At 31.2% G+C, this 17,956-nt stretch overlaps 1 protein-coding gene across 1 annotated transcript; it reads left to right on the top strand.

Moving 5' to 3' along the window:
• Window positions 1–10,693: 10,693 nt before the first annotated feature.
• Window positions 10,694–17,204, top strand: LOC123921055 (beta-galactosidase 3-like). The gene is made up of 19 exons (XM_045973454.1): window positions 10,694–11,637; window positions 11,713–11,808; window positions 11,920–12,032; window positions 12,171–12,237; window positions 12,347–12,439; window positions 12,776–12,919; window positions 13,345–13,433; window positions 13,522–13,627; window positions 13,723–13,810; window positions 14,048–14,166; window positions 14,250–14,414; window positions 14,497–14,675; window positions 14,766–14,875; window positions 14,964–15,073; window positions 15,197–15,307; window positions 15,386–15,499; window positions 15,591–15,793; window positions 16,102–16,438; window positions 16,559–17,204. Exons 1-19 carry the CDS (start codon window positions 11,467–11,469, stop codon window positions 16,682–16,684), a joined length of 2,541 nt encoding a protein of 846 aa, XP_045829410.1. The 5' UTR covers window positions 10,694–11,466; the 3' UTR covers window positions 16,685–17,204.
• The last annotated feature ends 752 nt before the right edge of the window (window positions 17,205–17,956 follow it).

Genomic DNA, 17,956 nt, shown 5'->3' with positions numbered 1-17,956 from the left:
AAAAGAGAGTTTGGGAGAGAAGAATAACAACTTCACCAATCACACATAACTCACAAAATACCCTTACTACCCTATTAATAGTAACTCATGTCTCCACATAGTCTCATTATTTGGGCTTAAGTTGACTTACTCCTATTTGGGCCTATCCAATATGGTGGGTTCATTACATAGTCTATGTAGTTAAACACAAAAATTAAATATCAAAGTTAAAAAAAAAATGCATGTATTATACGATTGTTATGGTTAAAAATATATGTTTTGCTCTTTATTTACTAATTACTATTTTTAAAGTCGAGTAAAAGAGGGTAGACTTCTATAGTGGGTTGAACTCGAACTGAATTTGTACCAAAAAAAATTGTCAGTCCTATACCCACGGACAAATATTTCTACTTTTAATGGTGTATGAAACCTATACCCACGGAATGACCATTGTAGCTAAAAGTGACCGTTGGTATATGGCAATTTTCTTGTAGTGACCGGTGTAACATTTGAGTAATGATACACCGCTCAATAACGCTTCAACGAATACAAACTTTACAAAAGCCACCGTTGGATTGAAAGTTTATATCATATAGATCATTCATGTTCAATTCTATAAAAATCTAAAATCGTTTGATATGTTATTGAGACCGATCAAGATTATATGTTATTGAGATTGATCAAGTTTAACGGTATTCAATAAAAACACATAAAACGTTAATCTTGATCGGTCTCAATAACATATCAAACGATTTTAGATTTTTTTAAAATTGAACATGGATGATCTAAATGATATAAACTTTCAATCCAACAGTGGATTTTGTAAAATTTGTATTCGTTGAAACGTTATTGAGCAGTGTAACATTATATATATATATATATATATATATATATATATATATATATATATATATATATATATATATATATATATCATTTTGATTGTATTTTAAAAGATATATGTTCAAGTTCAAACTTAGATTGTATTTTACAACTATTAATTATATAAATTCTAATATAATTTTACTATATTAGATTTCTTTAACCAACTAGTAATAGACCCGTGCTATTGCACGGGTCGCAACGTTACGTCGATATTTTTTGAAGTTACATTTTGCTAATTAAAATTAAGAAAATAAAATATTGCATTAAGACAGTCATTTGAAAAAGCAGAAGACTTTTATTAATATTTAATGATTTATTTATTATATATAATAGCAATTTTGAGATTTTTATAAGTTATAATTTATCCGGTATGTGAAAGCATTTTTTTTTACCAATGTATATATTTTGTACTTATAAATATTGTTTTTTCGTATTTTGTCCCGCGTATGATTTAATTAGTATATGTGATAATTCTTTTGAATTTTTTATCAGTTATAATTTGTCCCGTATCTAATAGCATATTTTATCCAGTTTTTGATTTATTATTTTTGGTACAATAGTGTTTGATTTATTTAGTACATTATAAATATTTAAGGATGGATTAATGTAAATTTTGATATTAAAGTTATCCCGTATATGGTAGTTAAAATTTATGTCAGTTATAACTTATCCCGTGTAAAATAGTTCTTTTGAAAAAAAAATAGTTAAAATTTGTCTCACATATGATAATTTTTTTGAAATTTTTATCAGTGATAATTTATCCCGTATATAATGGTTATTTGGAAATTTATGCCGCGTAAAATAGTTTTTTTTAAAATTTCCATTAGTTATAATTTGTCTCATATATGTTGATTATTTTGAAATTCTTATCAATGATAGTTTATACCGCATAGGATATTTAAAATTTATGTCAGATATAACTTACCCGTGCAAATTTTTATCAGTGAAATTTTTATCAATGATATATAGTTTATACTGTACACGACTTAAAATTTTTATAAAGAATATATTCAAATTTTAAATTGTTCTTTGGTAGGAAAATAAAGAGTTGAATATGAGTATGACTCATTGGATAAGTGTATGACAAAGTTGAAAAGATGACAATGACATGTGACAATTGCATTTAATATTTGACATAAAAAATGGTTTTTTTTTTTTGATAAGCACATAAAAAATGGTTTTTTTTTTTTGATAAGCACATAAAAAATGGTTTGGTTTAAAAAGCAACCAGATTTGTTTCCATGTAACCATGACTCGTCAAAAAACAATTTTTTCTCTCACAAGTTTACAAAATGGTTTGGTTGGCTCACAATATGACTTGATTTGTAACAAATATTAGTTTAATTACATAAATTTTAGATACTAAATACCTTTTTAAACACATTACAACATTTGAAGTAAGGTTATTTGTGATTGTCAGTTTTTCAGAAACTACGAGATTACATATATAGTCCGAGTATTTATTATCTTCATTGCTTCCTTTGTTTTACTTCTAATGGATCTATATCAGACTACCACGTACTGATTTCGCAAGCATCCGTACAATACCGAATCTATAAGCCGTACTTATTTAGAATCACGATCTTTAGACCATACTCCTACTTTGGATTTATTATTGTTTTTTTTATCAAATACGGAGTATAACACTTTTTATCCACAAATATATCTTTAATAGGACCTTATAGATATTATTCTTTTAATTTATTTGTCACCGTCGGCTGCGATATGTTATTGGAGGAACAATAAAAAAAAAGAATTAAATTAGGATTAAAAAAAAATTTATCAAAGGGAAAGAAGAAAAAAAGAAAAGAGGGGATCACAACAAAAAACTATGCTTTAGGGAATTGAATTCCCATAAAGTCTGCTAAACAAATATTAGATAAAGGACTTGAACATTCTTGAAATTCCTGCGGGCAATATACACTTAAATCCTAACCACCTAAAAATATAGTACCAAACTAGAGAAGAAGACTTAGTTAATGAACATATAATTTGTCGACTCTACGAAATCCAAATAAACATGACATAAAAGATTCGATAATCGATGATAAATATATTTTCAAATAACTCTAGAATATACGAGTGTTTACCATTTAATTATCTAAGAGAAAATTGAAATCATTGCCCATAAGTTTTTTGTCCTGTAAATGACATGACAAATGAAAAAAAAAAAAAAAGGATTTAATCTATTATACGAGAATTAGGTAAAAAGTTTTATAATGTGCCGTGGCCAAATAAACATAATGAAACAACTACATGAAAATGAAACATTAATAGACATGGAGTGGGTGACAAACAATAGTGTGTGAGATATTAGAAAGTAGAAACTTAAAGTTAATTAAGCCCCGCTTTATTTGGGTTCCAAATCTTAATCCAATTCCGTTGTTTCCGCCGTAATTGAACACTAGAGAAAGCTTAAATTAAAAGAAAAAATATAGTAAAGAAATAGTAAGTGATAGTAACACTTTAAGAAATCAATTAGAATCTGAACATCATTAATATTGAAGCTGAATGGGTGGCTTCCTTGAGACAACCAAACATGGCCATGTGGGGGTCTTCTTGAAAGATACTTGTGAATTTAGGACCAAAACAACAACCACATTATGCTTAAATTGGTGACTTTCTACAACTTAGGAGTCCATGAAAAATTATTATCTAAGCCATAATGGATAGTTCAAGCGTAAAATATCATACTCCCTCCGGACATAAATATTAGGAAAAAAAATTGTTTACGCAGTGTTTAAAAAATATAGTTAAGTATAGTTAATTTTCTTGATTTAATGCAAAACATAAGTTAAGTTTACTATATTATCCATTTTAAAAAGTGTAAAAGTGAAATAAATACCTAAAATAAAATAGAATTAAATAAGGGTATATAAAAAATAGTAGTATTAATTAGTTTAAAAATAATTAACTTTTTCTTGCTTATACTATTTATTTGTGTCCAGAGAAAGTACTTATGCTTTTTATTTTATTATTATAATAATTAAGTAAACTAATGCTCACAAGTGTAAGTACTAGGTATATGACAGTACTTTACCTTTCCTTAATTTTGGCTTTTTACTGTTTTTGAAAAAGTGGAGATTCACCAACTACCTTTAACTAACATAACATTCTCTCTCAATATAAAATTTGATACGAATGAACTAATTGTCTCTTAATTATATTGTTTTTTTAGTTTTAGTTCTTGAAAATTGTTTTGTTTGGATTTGGTTTCTAAAAATTAAAAAAAAAATGTTGCTTTCATTTTATATTGTTAACTTATTTGAGTCTCGTGAGCTTAACTCGGTTGGTAGAACATTACATTATATATATAACGGACAAAAAGTAACGTGATTTTATTGGATCATATACACATGAGCTTTTCACGGTGTCGGCATATACACATGATGTTAAAGACTAAAAATCTAAGAGTTTTTAAATTTGCAAAGACTGAATTTAAACAAAAAAATAACTTATGAACTAAAACAATTAATTAGTATACTTGCAAGAATAAAATCATCGGAGTATTTAATTAGACGAGTAAATGTATTACTATATTTATTTTCAGGTTAGTCTAACAGTAAATTATTGCGGTTAGTGTTACATTTGTTCTATTATGGCTTGAATTTGAACCTTACCCTAGTTATACTACTACTATACTGTGGCATAAATAGACAGGTTGAGGCGGAAAAAAATAAAGGACACACAGACAGCTAGTGTACTTGCGTACTAGCTACCAGACAGAGACGAGTCAAAGGAGATATATAGATCATTACTACTACTACTACGTACTCCCTCCCTCCCAAATTAAAAGGGAAAATAAAAAAATCATACTTATTAAGAAAAAGTAAAATATGAGAATTTGAAGTATGTTTTTGTGGGTTTTCCTTGAAATAAGTTGTATAGGAAGATGTAAAAACAATTTTTATTGATTGTTGTTTATTGAGAAAATGAGAGAAAAGAAATTAAATGCAATTTGCATTTAATTTTATGAAAAAAAAAAAAAAAAAATTGAAAATGATTTTTTTCTCTTATAATTTGGGACAAAAAAATGAGTTTTTTTCTCTTATAATTTGGGACGGAAGGAGTAGTAGTTTTCATTAAGAAGGACTCTTCTGCTTTTAAAGCAAGAAAGACAGTATTAATAATTACGTAAAATATTTTACTTCAGCCCAAGATTATTTTTATGTCGACAAACACCCCAATTCCACATTACCACCTAAACTTCAAACATAAAACTACAAGTGTTTGAATCTGAACGTGAGTGTCCAACTAGCTTGAGCATCCGTCGGTTTCGGGTCAAGAATTACTAAATTGATAAAAATCGTAGCTATTTAATTTGGATCCAATTTCGATTGTTTATATTTTCGGTTTGTTCTGGTGTTGGGCCGTACAGGTGGCGGTTATTACGCGTTAAATTGAAACTTTGTTTACATCTAAAACTTCATTATCCAAAATATTTCGCAATTGTCCATGCTCGATATTTCGCAATTGTTGACCCGAGAGTCGAGATCCAACCCACACCCGACCAAATACTTCAATGTATTGTCAGTTATATCGGTTTTGAGTCGAGTCGCAGTTTCGTGCTCATTCCTATGTCCAACATAACAATATCAACATTGATAGTTAAATTAGGTCTTATGAAAATGCATTTTAATTGTAAAAGAAAAATAAGTCATAGTTATTTATTTTATTATTTATGTTTGGTTCCATTAGAAGAGTCAAAATTGATTTTAAAAATGTGTAGAATTAATTTTGACATGTTTGATTTATCTAAAGTATAATTTATTTTACTTACCAACAATAAATAGTAAGAGTTTTGATCCCCTTAAACATGTGGTCAGAGATTCACTAATGACGGTTGAAACTTCGTATAAATAACATGACAAAAAAATATTTTAATCACCTATGTTTAATTTCTAATTCTAAAATTAAGTTTTACACTAAAATTTATTGTTTAGCTCACATTTATATTAACGTGTTCGAATACTAATTATTTTGATCCCCTTAAACATGTAGTTAGAGATTCACCATTGACGGTTGAAACTTCATACCAATAACATGACAAAAAAAAAATATTTTAATCACTTTATTTAATTTCTAATTCTAAAATTAATTTTTACACTAAAATTTTACCTTCATTTTAATTTTTAAATTTCGTAAGAATCAATTTTACATATCCAAATACAATTACTGATGTTGCTTTTGATGATGATAGGCGTAAAGTGATCTCTTAAGACAAAAAAGAGGGAAGAGGGAAGAGTTTGGTGCCACTTTAATGCGGGAAATAAATTGACAAAAAAGTTGGGCTTTATTGTGTTGGTTAGGTGTTCTTTCATTTAGTTTTCTAAAATAAAAAATAGTAATCAATCATTAGTTAGGATTGGTTACAGTTTAATCCTCCCTAACTTTGAGAGAGGGTTAAAACAATTTGATATAAAAATTGACCCCAAATTAAATTAGGCGGTTAAGTGGGCCGAAATTACTGGTGAAAACCAAAATAATAATAATAATAATAATAATAATAATCTATAACAATATATAAAGGGGATAAGGGAATTTGGGCTGGATTTTTTTTGGTCCATTTTGCCCTTAACTTTCTTTATGGTTTTTTTAATTATTCCATAATTGCCCTTAACTTCCTCTCTTTTTTTTTATGGTTTTTTCATCTATATCTATTCTATACGATAATATATAAAAAGAATACATGAGTTTTTGGGTAGAATTTTCATAATACCAACATTACTCTTGCTTTTTTTAGTAGCAACAAAAATCTTTTATTAACAAACTCACCATAACATAAGGCGTATCTTTTTTTTTGGGTACATAAGTTAGACACAGGCAGGCGCGTTCGCGCCTGCCTAGCCCGCTAGTAATAATAATAATAATAATAATAATAATAATAAGGGTCTTGTTAACATGTGCATATAGGGCACATGATAAGATATCTTAATATAGAAATTTAACATTTAATGATACAAGACATTTAATGCTTGAAAAGTTAAAATACACAAATTCTAAGGCATAATTTCTATTTTTACTACCTTAATATGTGTCATATATGCACATGTTAACATTCTCCTAATAATAATAATCCTAGCAATGAGAATCTCGTATTCAATATAATGAAGATTAAAGAGACTTGCAATTGTCTTCGTGAGTTTAGTTCAATTGATAGACACATCATATCACATATATTATGAGTTATAATTTGAACTCAAAACACTCCACTTAGTTTGTAATTTTTCTTTTTTTGATAAATTACAAACTACTCCTAAAATAAATTTGGATTATCAAAACTCAGCTTGAAATAGAAAAAGCTAAGGCACGCTATGGAAGTTCACATGAAATCTGCAACGTGTAGGTAGACCCTATGTTGTCCGGGTGCGGATATGGTATGAGTACCGGTACGAGGTATATCATTTTTAGAAAAATCAAGGTACAAGTACGTCCTATATTTTTTTTAATATAATTATATATATCAAATAATAAAAATATATTGTTAAAACAAATAATTAAACATAAAAAATATCATATCACACTTTAAAAGTGATTTAAATTGTTCGAAACATCAAAATAAGAAATATTTAAAAAGCAATTAGCTCAAAAAAGTCAATTATTTCCCTCTCCATCATCACTAAAAAGAGCGACCTCTAGTTAGGTTCACCGCGAGAAGGACTAACAATTTCAATAATATCAACTATATATTAAATAAATCTCATTCATCTCTACGAATATCTCACATTTTTGTTGCACTTTCATTATAAGTATTAATATTTCTCTTTCTCGATAGAAGACGAAGATTGATATGAATAAAAATTAAATCTTCATCTCTCTTTAAATTAAGTTTATTCCTTTTCAATGAATGAATGAATAATTTCGGCGACTACTTTATTATTGTTTTTTAGCAATTGTTGCTACTTTTATATTATAAACAAATAAAAAACTTAAATCTTCCTATAAAAAAACTAATAATAAAAAAGAAAATAAAAACCATATTTTTTTGGATTGGAGTACCACACGCGTATCCATTGCAAAAAAAAAATAAAAAATTAGATACAACATCGGCACGTACCAGAAAAATACCATATGTGTATCGGTACCCGGTAGACGCACAACGCCTTTCCAATTTTTAGTATACTAGTTGTTTAATTTTCAAATCTTGATTTAGTTAGTTATAAATGGATTAATTCACCAATACTGGAATTCACTAGTCAAACCCTGCAATGGTCTGGTTTACTGTTTTGTACTCTACTGCTGCCTTCATGTCAGAATTCAAGAATATGCCGCTCAGGTAAAAATTCCCAAATAGGACTACTCAGTAACTACAATTTACCTAGCTTTACAATCATAGCAATTACTTATTTTAGTTATTAGGATAGTCAATTTTTTTATAACGAAGTTATAGATCATATGATATGATGGTTGAAATATTCACCGTTGTTTCTACCAAAAAAAAAGAAAGAAATATTCACCGTTGTTTAATAGTAGTAATTAGGGAAAATAGTCATTTGATACCTTAATGTGTAACTCGCTGTTATTCTGATCTTTCACCGAAGAAAAACAACTAAATAATCTTTGAATGTGCATTCCGTTAGTCAGTTTAGTCTCTGTTGTTAAGTTTGACAGTTAACTCAACAAAAAAGCTGACGTGACATTTTTTTGACACACGTCAGCTTACTAAGTTGGCACTATGGATGGGGAAACAACAATTTTGGTCCTGAATGTGCAACTCTCTGTCATTATGGTCCATGACTCAAGAAAAAAATACAAAATAGTTTTTGACTCTGCAATCCATTAGTTATTTTGGTCCCCGATGTTAAAAAAGGTACATTAACTTTATAAAAAAGCTTTTATTCAAAAAAACTTTATAATATTTCAATTTGTCTCGACGAATATTATCAAAATATAAAATTTTCATAATTTTTTATAGTAGATAATTAAAGAAATGAAGAAGAATGGGAGAAAGAAGATAAAATAAATGAAAGAAAGTAAAAAGCAGGGTCATGATCAAATGAAACCAACTAGTTTGACATCAAATGTTACACCTCTCAATAATATTTTAATCGATATAAATTTTATAAAATCCACTGTTGGATTGAAAAATTATATCATATAGATCATTTATGTAAAACTTCGGACAAATTCAAAATCATTTGATATGTTATTGAGATACATCAAAATGATAGCGAATTGCACATTGATGGACTAAAATGACTATTTTCCCTGGTAATTAATCTACCAATTATTTATTTTTAGATTGTGATTTTTCTGAGTCAATATGAAGTAAAATGTTGAGTTGAACGGAAAGAAAGAGGAAGGAAAGAAAATTACGGATTGAAATCCGTAATTTTCTTTCCTTCCTCTTTCTTTCCGTTCAACCAAACGGACCCTTAGTTCTTTAGCCAATATTGTTGATAATTCTGCTTGTAATTTTTATGTTTTATGCTAAGGATGTTTGGTAAGGCTTATGAACGGTTTGATTGAAGTAAGTAAAGTTTGACAAAATAATTGTAGAATTGATCTTAAATTCTACCGAACGATTTGTACATGTTAAAACTTTTAAAATTAGAAATTTGCATTCTTTTGGTTTACGATAAACTGAGAATATTACTATATTTTTGCATTCTTTTAAAATTAGAAATTTGCATTTCCTTAATATTTAATTAATTAGGATAAGGATTCTCGGCAAGCGAAAATGTCTGCCTCTATTTTTGCAGCGAAGATTTCCACCATTAGATTAATTTTACGGGTGAGATTATTAGAAAGTAAAAAATATATAATTTGCCTTAACCCAATCGGTTCCTGCTCTGACTAACTTTTTACACTTTTACATAGCTAAATTTAAAATAGAAAAATAGAAACAACTTGAATTGTGAAGCATTGAAGCATAGTGGAGACGGTGAAAACAATTATGCCACCGTACTTCGCCGTGGGTCGGCTACCATGGGTGGCATTGGTACCATCTTCACCAGATCTTGTACTCAAATGTTTTTGTTAATGGTTAAGCTATGATTTGGGGTCATATTATGAATCACCAATTCATGAATATGCTTGTTTCCAGTTGCAAGAAGACACTCTATTCATCCTTAATTATAAGTTTTTGGGATAATCGATTATTTGATATGACATCAGAGTCTCTATGACTAAGTGGTTTAGAGTTCGATCTCCGTTCTCCATTTTCTAATTAAAAAGTGAAATTTAAGCATATGATAGGTGAGTCTATGCATTATCCACGCTTCAAGTTCGGGTGGGTTCGTGCGTGAGTGAGCAGACGTATTAAAAATAATATAAAATCATCGATGTGGCTCAATTTTGAAATAATCAGTAATTTGATAATATCCACACATGAGAGGTGTGTTAAAAAGTATCATATTTGTTGCGAGATGACTTGAATAAACTAGAGACAATTCTCACCTTACAAGTCGATTTTGTAAGATGAGTTAGACTCAACCATCAGTTGCGTGTTTGAAATAATATAAAATAATTGATGTGACTCTATCTAACAGGTATAATTAAGAACGGATGGAGTAGTGTTTTCACGATTTATTTAATTTTATTTTTCATGTCACATCTCTACGCTTGATTCAATCCAACGAACAAGAATATAGCAGCAGAGGGCGCTGCAGGAATCTCGGCTGCCTAGGATCCATTTCCATTGAGTAGTGATTCTGTTTGACTAATTGGTTTCCTTAAACAACATGCTATTATGCTGTATACGATTAATTACATGTTCTAGATCTCGTTTGCATATCAGGTGCTGACTAACATGTCTTCTTAGCTCAGCCTAACTTCTCAAATACTAAAATTCTGTCAAGAGAATCATATGTTTAACAAATTTTCTGATGCACACACTACATTAATATAAGACCCAAAAAATAAAATTATCAACAAAATCAAACAAATCCTCTTAAATTTACAACAGTTACACACGCATCAGAGTCCTTTGTACTAGAGTAGATTAATCTAACGCATACTTTGGAAAAATTCAGTTACTTACTAACTTTATGGCACCTTTGTACTAAACAAAACACTTTATGTCACCAAATTGATGTGTAATGATTTTTTTTTGTTTACAATGAGCTGAGGATCGAATCAAAAATCTATATTATACTATCCAAATCCCTCACCACTAGTTCAAACTTAGTGCCTTGATGAGTAATGATCTTATCAACAGAAACCTTAATATTTCTCATTATTATGATGATTAATATTTCTCATTATGATTATGATTATTACAGTTACTATTAAACAACCGTTACAATGTTACATTACATTTTTAGTATGACAAATATTTCATTTCCCCTTATAGTACTAATTTTGTTTTCACTTTTATTACCTTCACGTGAGAAAAACTTCTTCACCATTCTCCATTTTTTCTGTTACCACTCATTACTGACAATACCATAAAGATTTCACTGCTCTCTCTCTCTCTCTCTCTAACAGCAGTACAGTACACTTGGTAGTAACTCTCATTGCAGCCACGCATTCTGTGACAGTACTTATAAATTAGTTAGCTATCTCTCAACAACAACATCGCTGTCATCAAAATCATATCATAAAAAACCTACACCCCCACCTCTGTTTTTTTACTTCTTCTCACCCCCCTTCTTCCCATCAATGGAAACTACCTCATTTTCCAAATGGCTCTTCACATTTTGCTTTGTACTTTGCTTAATCTCTCAATTCATTCACTCTACTGTCACTTATGACAGAAAAGCAATTCTCATCAATGGACAAAGAAGAATCCTTTTTTCTGGTTCTATACATTATCCTAGAAGTACCCCTGATGTAATATAATAAGCTCACAAAAATTCTAACTTTACAATTCTACAACAGTTTCTGATTTTGTTGTGAATTTTGCAGATGTGGGAAGATCTGATTCAAAAGTCTAAAGAAGGTGGTCTTGATGTGATTGAAACTTATGTCTTCTGGAATGTTCATGAACCTTCTCAGGGCAATGTACTTCGAATTTCTGTTCTGTTTTGTTCTGTCATGTGTTTTTTTCGACTTGAGTTTCTTGTCTAATTTCATTTTTTTTAATGTTTTTGTTTTGCATGCAATCAAATTTAGTACAATTTTGAAGGAAGATATGATCTAGTGAAATTCATAAAGACAATTCAGAAAGCTGGACTCTATGCTCATCTTCGCATTGGACCTTATGTTTGTGCTGAATGGAATTTTGGGTACATTTACTCTTTTTATTTATTCATTATTCATAATATATTCCAAACTATATGTTTTATTTTAATATCTTAAAAATTCTATTTTCAAACATTGTACGATGTATTTTGTGATTTACTATTATTGTTGTTTGTTTCCAGAGGATTTCCAGTTTGGTTGAAGTATGTTCCAGGCATTAGCTTTAGAACAGACAATGAACCTTTCAAGGTTTTTTCTTTAATACTTTTCACATACACAATTATTATTTATATATAATAAGTTCCAAAAATATAAACTTTTTTTTATGTTAGATTATAACATACAAATTGTGCTGCAGAAAGAGATGCAAAGATTCACTGAGAAGATTGTTGGAATGATGAAGAGTGACCACCTCTTTGAATCACAGGGTGGCCCTATAATTCTCTCTCAGGTGAATTTTCTGGAGTTACTCTCTCTTTTTTTTTTAATATACTACTTAGCTTTGATTTGGAATATTTTAATGCTACTAATTTTGATTAAATCATTGAGTGCTTAATTTATTTGACAGCTGTTGTAAAGGAAATTGTGTTGATCTAAGGGAACTAGGGACTAAAAAATTGTCGAAACCGGAACCTCTTCAGCAGACTTTATGGTGCAGTCAGTCCCTCTCTTGATCTAACGGTCTACAGTTAACTGCACCATAAAGTCAACTGTAAAGGATCCTATTTGAAATTTTTCAATATAGATCTTGCAATAATGATGATATTTTGACAATGTTTTGTCTCAGATTGAGAATGAATTTGGACCGCAGAGTAAGATACAAGGTGCTTCTGGCCAAAATTATGTGAATTGGGCAGCTAAAATGGCTGTAGAGATGGGAACTGGAGTTCCTTGGATAATGTGTAAGGAAGATGATGCACCAGATCCAGTGGTGAGTATAGTAATCTCAGTCTTCATCTTGAATGTTGTGTAACATGAAGTTAAACACATTTCGATGATTCCACTCAATTATTATTCTATTATTTTAATTTTCAAATATATAACATGAGATTAATAGATATGTGCACCGTTAGTGTAAAATATTTTTACACAACCAATAACAACTCTTCAATTTGTCTCATCATGCTTGACATTCTTTAAATAAAAGCAGTTTATGTGATTCTGTAATGTGTAGGCGAGTTGTGATTCGTTGTCAGTGTAAAACAGTTTTGCACCGACATTGCATTTTCTGTTTCCTCATGTAACATTAAAATATAGAAAATAGTAATATACAGAAACAATGTGGTGTGGTTCATTTCTTCATCTATTAAACTAATGTGTTAGTTAAACTAATCTGGCTTGTTTATGTGGTAACAGATCAACACATGTAATGGCTTCTATTGCGACAAGTTTACTCCAAATAGACCCTATAAGCCTACAATGTGGACTGAAGCTTGGAGTGGATGGTAAATTTTTTTTACTATCACCAGATTACAGTAAAAACTGAAAGTAAAGAAATGAATATCATACATAACTTTTCTGTTAAATATGAAGGTTTACAGAATTTGGAGGTCCAACTCACAAACGACCTGTGCAAGATTTAGCATTTGCAGTTGCTCGATTTGTAACACGAGGAGGGTCATTTGTAAACTACTATATGGTTAGTTAGTTTAAAACTAGCTACTTCAAAAACATGCTCACGGACGCGCCTGCTATAAGTGTAACAAGCCTAATTTTTCTTGCATTTTCCTGTAGTATCATGGAGGAACCAATTTCGGGCGAACAGCTGGAGGTCCTTTTGTAGCTACCAGTTATGACTATGATGCTCCACTAGATGAATATGGTGAGAACTCGATATTCTTTCATGAGTTTTTGCTGATCATTGTATGCAGTGGAATGTATTTTGCATACACTGAACTGTAAAAACTCGTCACTCCTCACTACAATAAAAGCGACAAATTATTTCTCAAATGCTTACATTTGTCGAGATGTGATTTTCGGAACAGTATCTCAAACTATATTAGTGAATAATAGTGACGAGTATGTGAATAGTTCTGTATTTTATTATAAAACAATGCAGGTTTGATTAGGCAGCCAAAATATGGTCATCTAAAGGAGCTTCATAAAGCTATCAAGATGTGTGAGCGAGCTTTGGTTTCAACCGACCCAATTATTACTTCATTAGGGAGCTCCCAGCAGGTTTGTACTCAATTCGAAGTTATTTTTCCAGCCATGCGTGTTTAGCTTATTTACTGATGCTAAAGTATATGTAACTTTTACAGGCTCATGTATACTCTACAGAATCAGGAGATTGTGCAGCTTTTCTCTCAAACTATGATTCAAAATCCCCTGCTAAAGTGCTGTTCAATAATATGCATTATAGTTTAGCCCCTTGGTCCGTCAGCATCCTTCCCGATTGTAGAAATGCCGTCTTTAATACAGCAAAAGTATGTAAAATGTCAGCCACAATTTCTTTGCCTTTGATGCGACCATTGGACATGATTTATTAATAGAAACTTCTTCTTTTAGATTGGAGTGCAAACATCGCAAATGCAAATGTTACCAACAAATACTCATATGTTCTCGTGGGAGAGTTTCGATGAAGATATTTCTTCTCTGGACGATAGCTACTCACTCAGTGCTCCTGGTCTTCTGGAACAGATAAATGTAACGCGGGATGCAAGTGATTATCTTTGGTATATAACTAGGTAAGCCTGATTTTCTTTGGCCTTATAATTCTTCAACCTTTTAACTCGTTTCGACATTTTGAAAATCGTTTCATGTCTATGTTTCTGCAGCATTGATATAGGTTCATCCGAATCCTTTCTACGTGGAGGCGAACTCCCAACTCTTATTGTTCAGTCCACAGGCCATGCTGTACATGTTTTCATCAATGGTCAACTTTCTGGTACGTAAATTTACTCGCCTTTGGTTTAGTACCTCTTTCTAGAATCTAGATGATTACTAAAAGTAAACATGTTAAACGTTAAAACCAGGTTCTACTTATGGAACTCGGGAGTATAGGAGATTCATGCATATTGGCAAGGTAAACCTTCGTGCTGGAACAAACAGAATAGCTCTGCTCAGTGTTGCAATCGGACTTCCTGTAAGTTATACTTCCCACTTTTGCTGACTGAATGTTTTTATCAGTAATGGCTCGATTCTTTGTCAGCTCATGAGTCTTGACTACAATTATTGACTGAATTCTTTCCTATATTGTGTTGTCAAGAATGTGGGAGTACATTATGAGACATGGAGCACAGGAATCCTAGGTCCCGTTGCACTCCACGGACTCAACCAAGGAAAATGGGACTTGTCCCGGCAGAGATGGACTTATCAGGTCGCATATTCTTACGTTAGATACTTAAGTTGACAGACTCTAAAAAAGAAAATATTACTAATAAATGGTTATAAACAGGTTGGACTGAAAGGCGAGGCCATGAATCTTGCATCTCCTAATAGTATCTCATCAGTTGAGTGGATGCAGTCAGCAATAGTTGTGCAAAGAAATCAACCATTGACATGGCACAAGGTAAAAACTAGAGGGAAAAAAAAGCTAAAGTTTGACCAGAAACAAAATTTTAGCTTCAAAATTAGATGACGTTTATCTGTCAACTGTGCAGACTAATTTTGATGCACCTGAAGGAGATGAACCACTGGCGTTGGATATGGAGGGTATGGGTAAAGGTCAAATATGGATTAATGGACAAAGTATTGGAAGATATTGGACTGCATTTGCTAATGGTAATTGCAATGACTGTAACTATGAAGGGTCGTTTAGGCCCGAAAAGTGCCAACTCGGTTGTGGCCAACCAACTCAACGATGGTAAGTATCGCAAACTTTGTAGCTTATGCAATTGTTAACATATTGGGAAATAAAACATTTACTGCTCACTCAAGCACAAAATGGGATTCAAATTTTCTGCGGTCATGAAATTCGATAGTCAGTACTGTCTGATCAAATTGTTCAGATTTTAAGCTCGGTAAATTATGTTTAAAGAAATTTAAATTCAAGTTTGAAATCTAAGTTGTATGTCTCTACTTGATAACTGCAATACTGTATGAATTTCATTAGTGCAAGATATCCGTATCCAACGTAATACCTTATATTGCATTTCATATAAAATGTTTCAGGTACCATGTGCCTCGATCATGGTTGAAACCAACTCAAAATTTATTAGTTATTTTTGAGGAACTCGGTGGAGATCCTTCAAAGATTTCACTTGTAAAGAGATCAGTGAGCAGTGTATGCGCTGATGTGTCAGAGTACCACCCAAATATTAAGAATTGGCACATTGACAGCTATGGTAAGTCTGAAGAATTCCGTCCACCAAAGGTTCACTTGCATTGTAGCCCCGGCCAAACCATCTCTTCCATTAAATTCGCAAGCTTTGGAACTCCTCTCGGGACTTGTGGGAATTACGTGCAAGGAGCTTGTCATTCCCCTACATCCTATGCCATTTTAGAGAAGGTAAGCACTTTACCATACTCTTGAAATGATTTCACGGTCCACACTACATTGATTTTCAGTAAGGCTTTATTCAAATTATACTTATAGTTAACTAGTTTCTTTGGTGCATGTTTTTGACAGAAATGTGTAGGGAAGCCAAGATGCATAGTTACTGTATCAAATAGCAATTTCGGGAAAGACCCATGTCCAAGGGTGATGAAGCGGTTATCAGTTGAAGCTGTTTGCGCTCCAGCTACTACGAATTAATTTAATTGGTTAAAGAAGCGTTGGTTTACGTGTAGAGTGCAGTGACTTGAACTGCAAGAAAAAGGAATGCATAATAATAAAATGATTTATTGTTATAGGTAAAGTTAAAGGAAGTTGAATAGGTTGAGTAATGAATGTCATAGTATTGTAGTAACGTGAAGGGGTTGTGTAAATTATCGATAGGTAGCTAGCTAGGTGAATCTGAAACCAACGAAGGATCTGAACGAAATTTGGACCCTTATATGTGAATTTAGATGACCAGTCCCCGGCCTTTTAACCGGATATGGGCACTGGCCGGAAAGAGGAAATTGAGTTGGTGTGATTTGGTTTTGTTGTTGAGTTTATGGGGTGAGTTGAGTTATGGTGTAAAACAGGTTCAAAGTTAGGAGTGGATCCTACTGTAACCATTATTTGATGTCATAGTTATATTATAGAATAGAAAGTTCATTCTTCTGTCTACTATATGTACGTATGCTTACTTGATATAATAATCTTTATCAGCTCTTTGATTTTAGTTGCAGCACTGTTCTAAATAAGTCATGATAATGGTGTGTTAAGTGTGAGTTAAAAGTCTCACATGGAAATTGGATGTTGAGTATTGTATGATTGAAATGATCTATATACCTAACGCTTTTAGGTTTTGGGCGAAGATGTGATGTTCAACTGTTCAAGTCACTTGTGTGTCCGTTCAAAGTTCAATCTGATGATTCTTGGGTCCCCTCTTAACCCAACTGATGGTGATGCAAAACATGAGAATATGAAGTTTAAAAAACTGTTGAGGTGTATAACTTTAATAGGTCCACAAATAATGTTTTAATATAGGAAAATTTATAAGCACTATTTGTGAACCAATCAGAATTGTCAATCTCAACATATGTACCAGTACATATCCAAATAAAATGTGTATTAAAGAATTAACATGATGTTAAGAAGTCTCACATCGGTTGCAAGATGACATGAATGTGTGTTTATAAGTGAGAGACAATCCTCACCTTACAAGCCGATTTCATAAGGTTGAGTTAGGCTTAACTCTCGGTTACTACATATCTCTCAAATTTATAAGCACTATTTGTGAACCAATCAGAATTGTCAATCTCAACATATGTACCAGTACATATCCAAATAAAATGTGTATTAAAGAATTAACATGATGTTAAGAAGTCTCACATCGGTTGCAAGATGACATGAATGTGTGTTTATAAGTGAGAGACAATCCTCACCTTACAAACCGATTTCGTAAGGTTGAGTTAGGCTTAACTCTCGATTCTAGTG

The sequence above is a fragment of the Trifolium pratense genome, linkage group LG4 (genome assembly GCF_020283565.1).
Source record: "Trifolium pratense cultivar HEN17-A07 linkage group LG4, ARS_RC_1.1, whole genome shotgun sequence".
In the NCBI taxonomy this organism is placed as follows: domain Eukaryota; kingdom Viridiplantae; phylum Streptophyta; class Magnoliopsida; order Fabales; family Fabaceae; genus Trifolium; species Trifolium pratense.
This window is presented reverse-complemented; position numbering and strand designations above follow the sequence as displayed.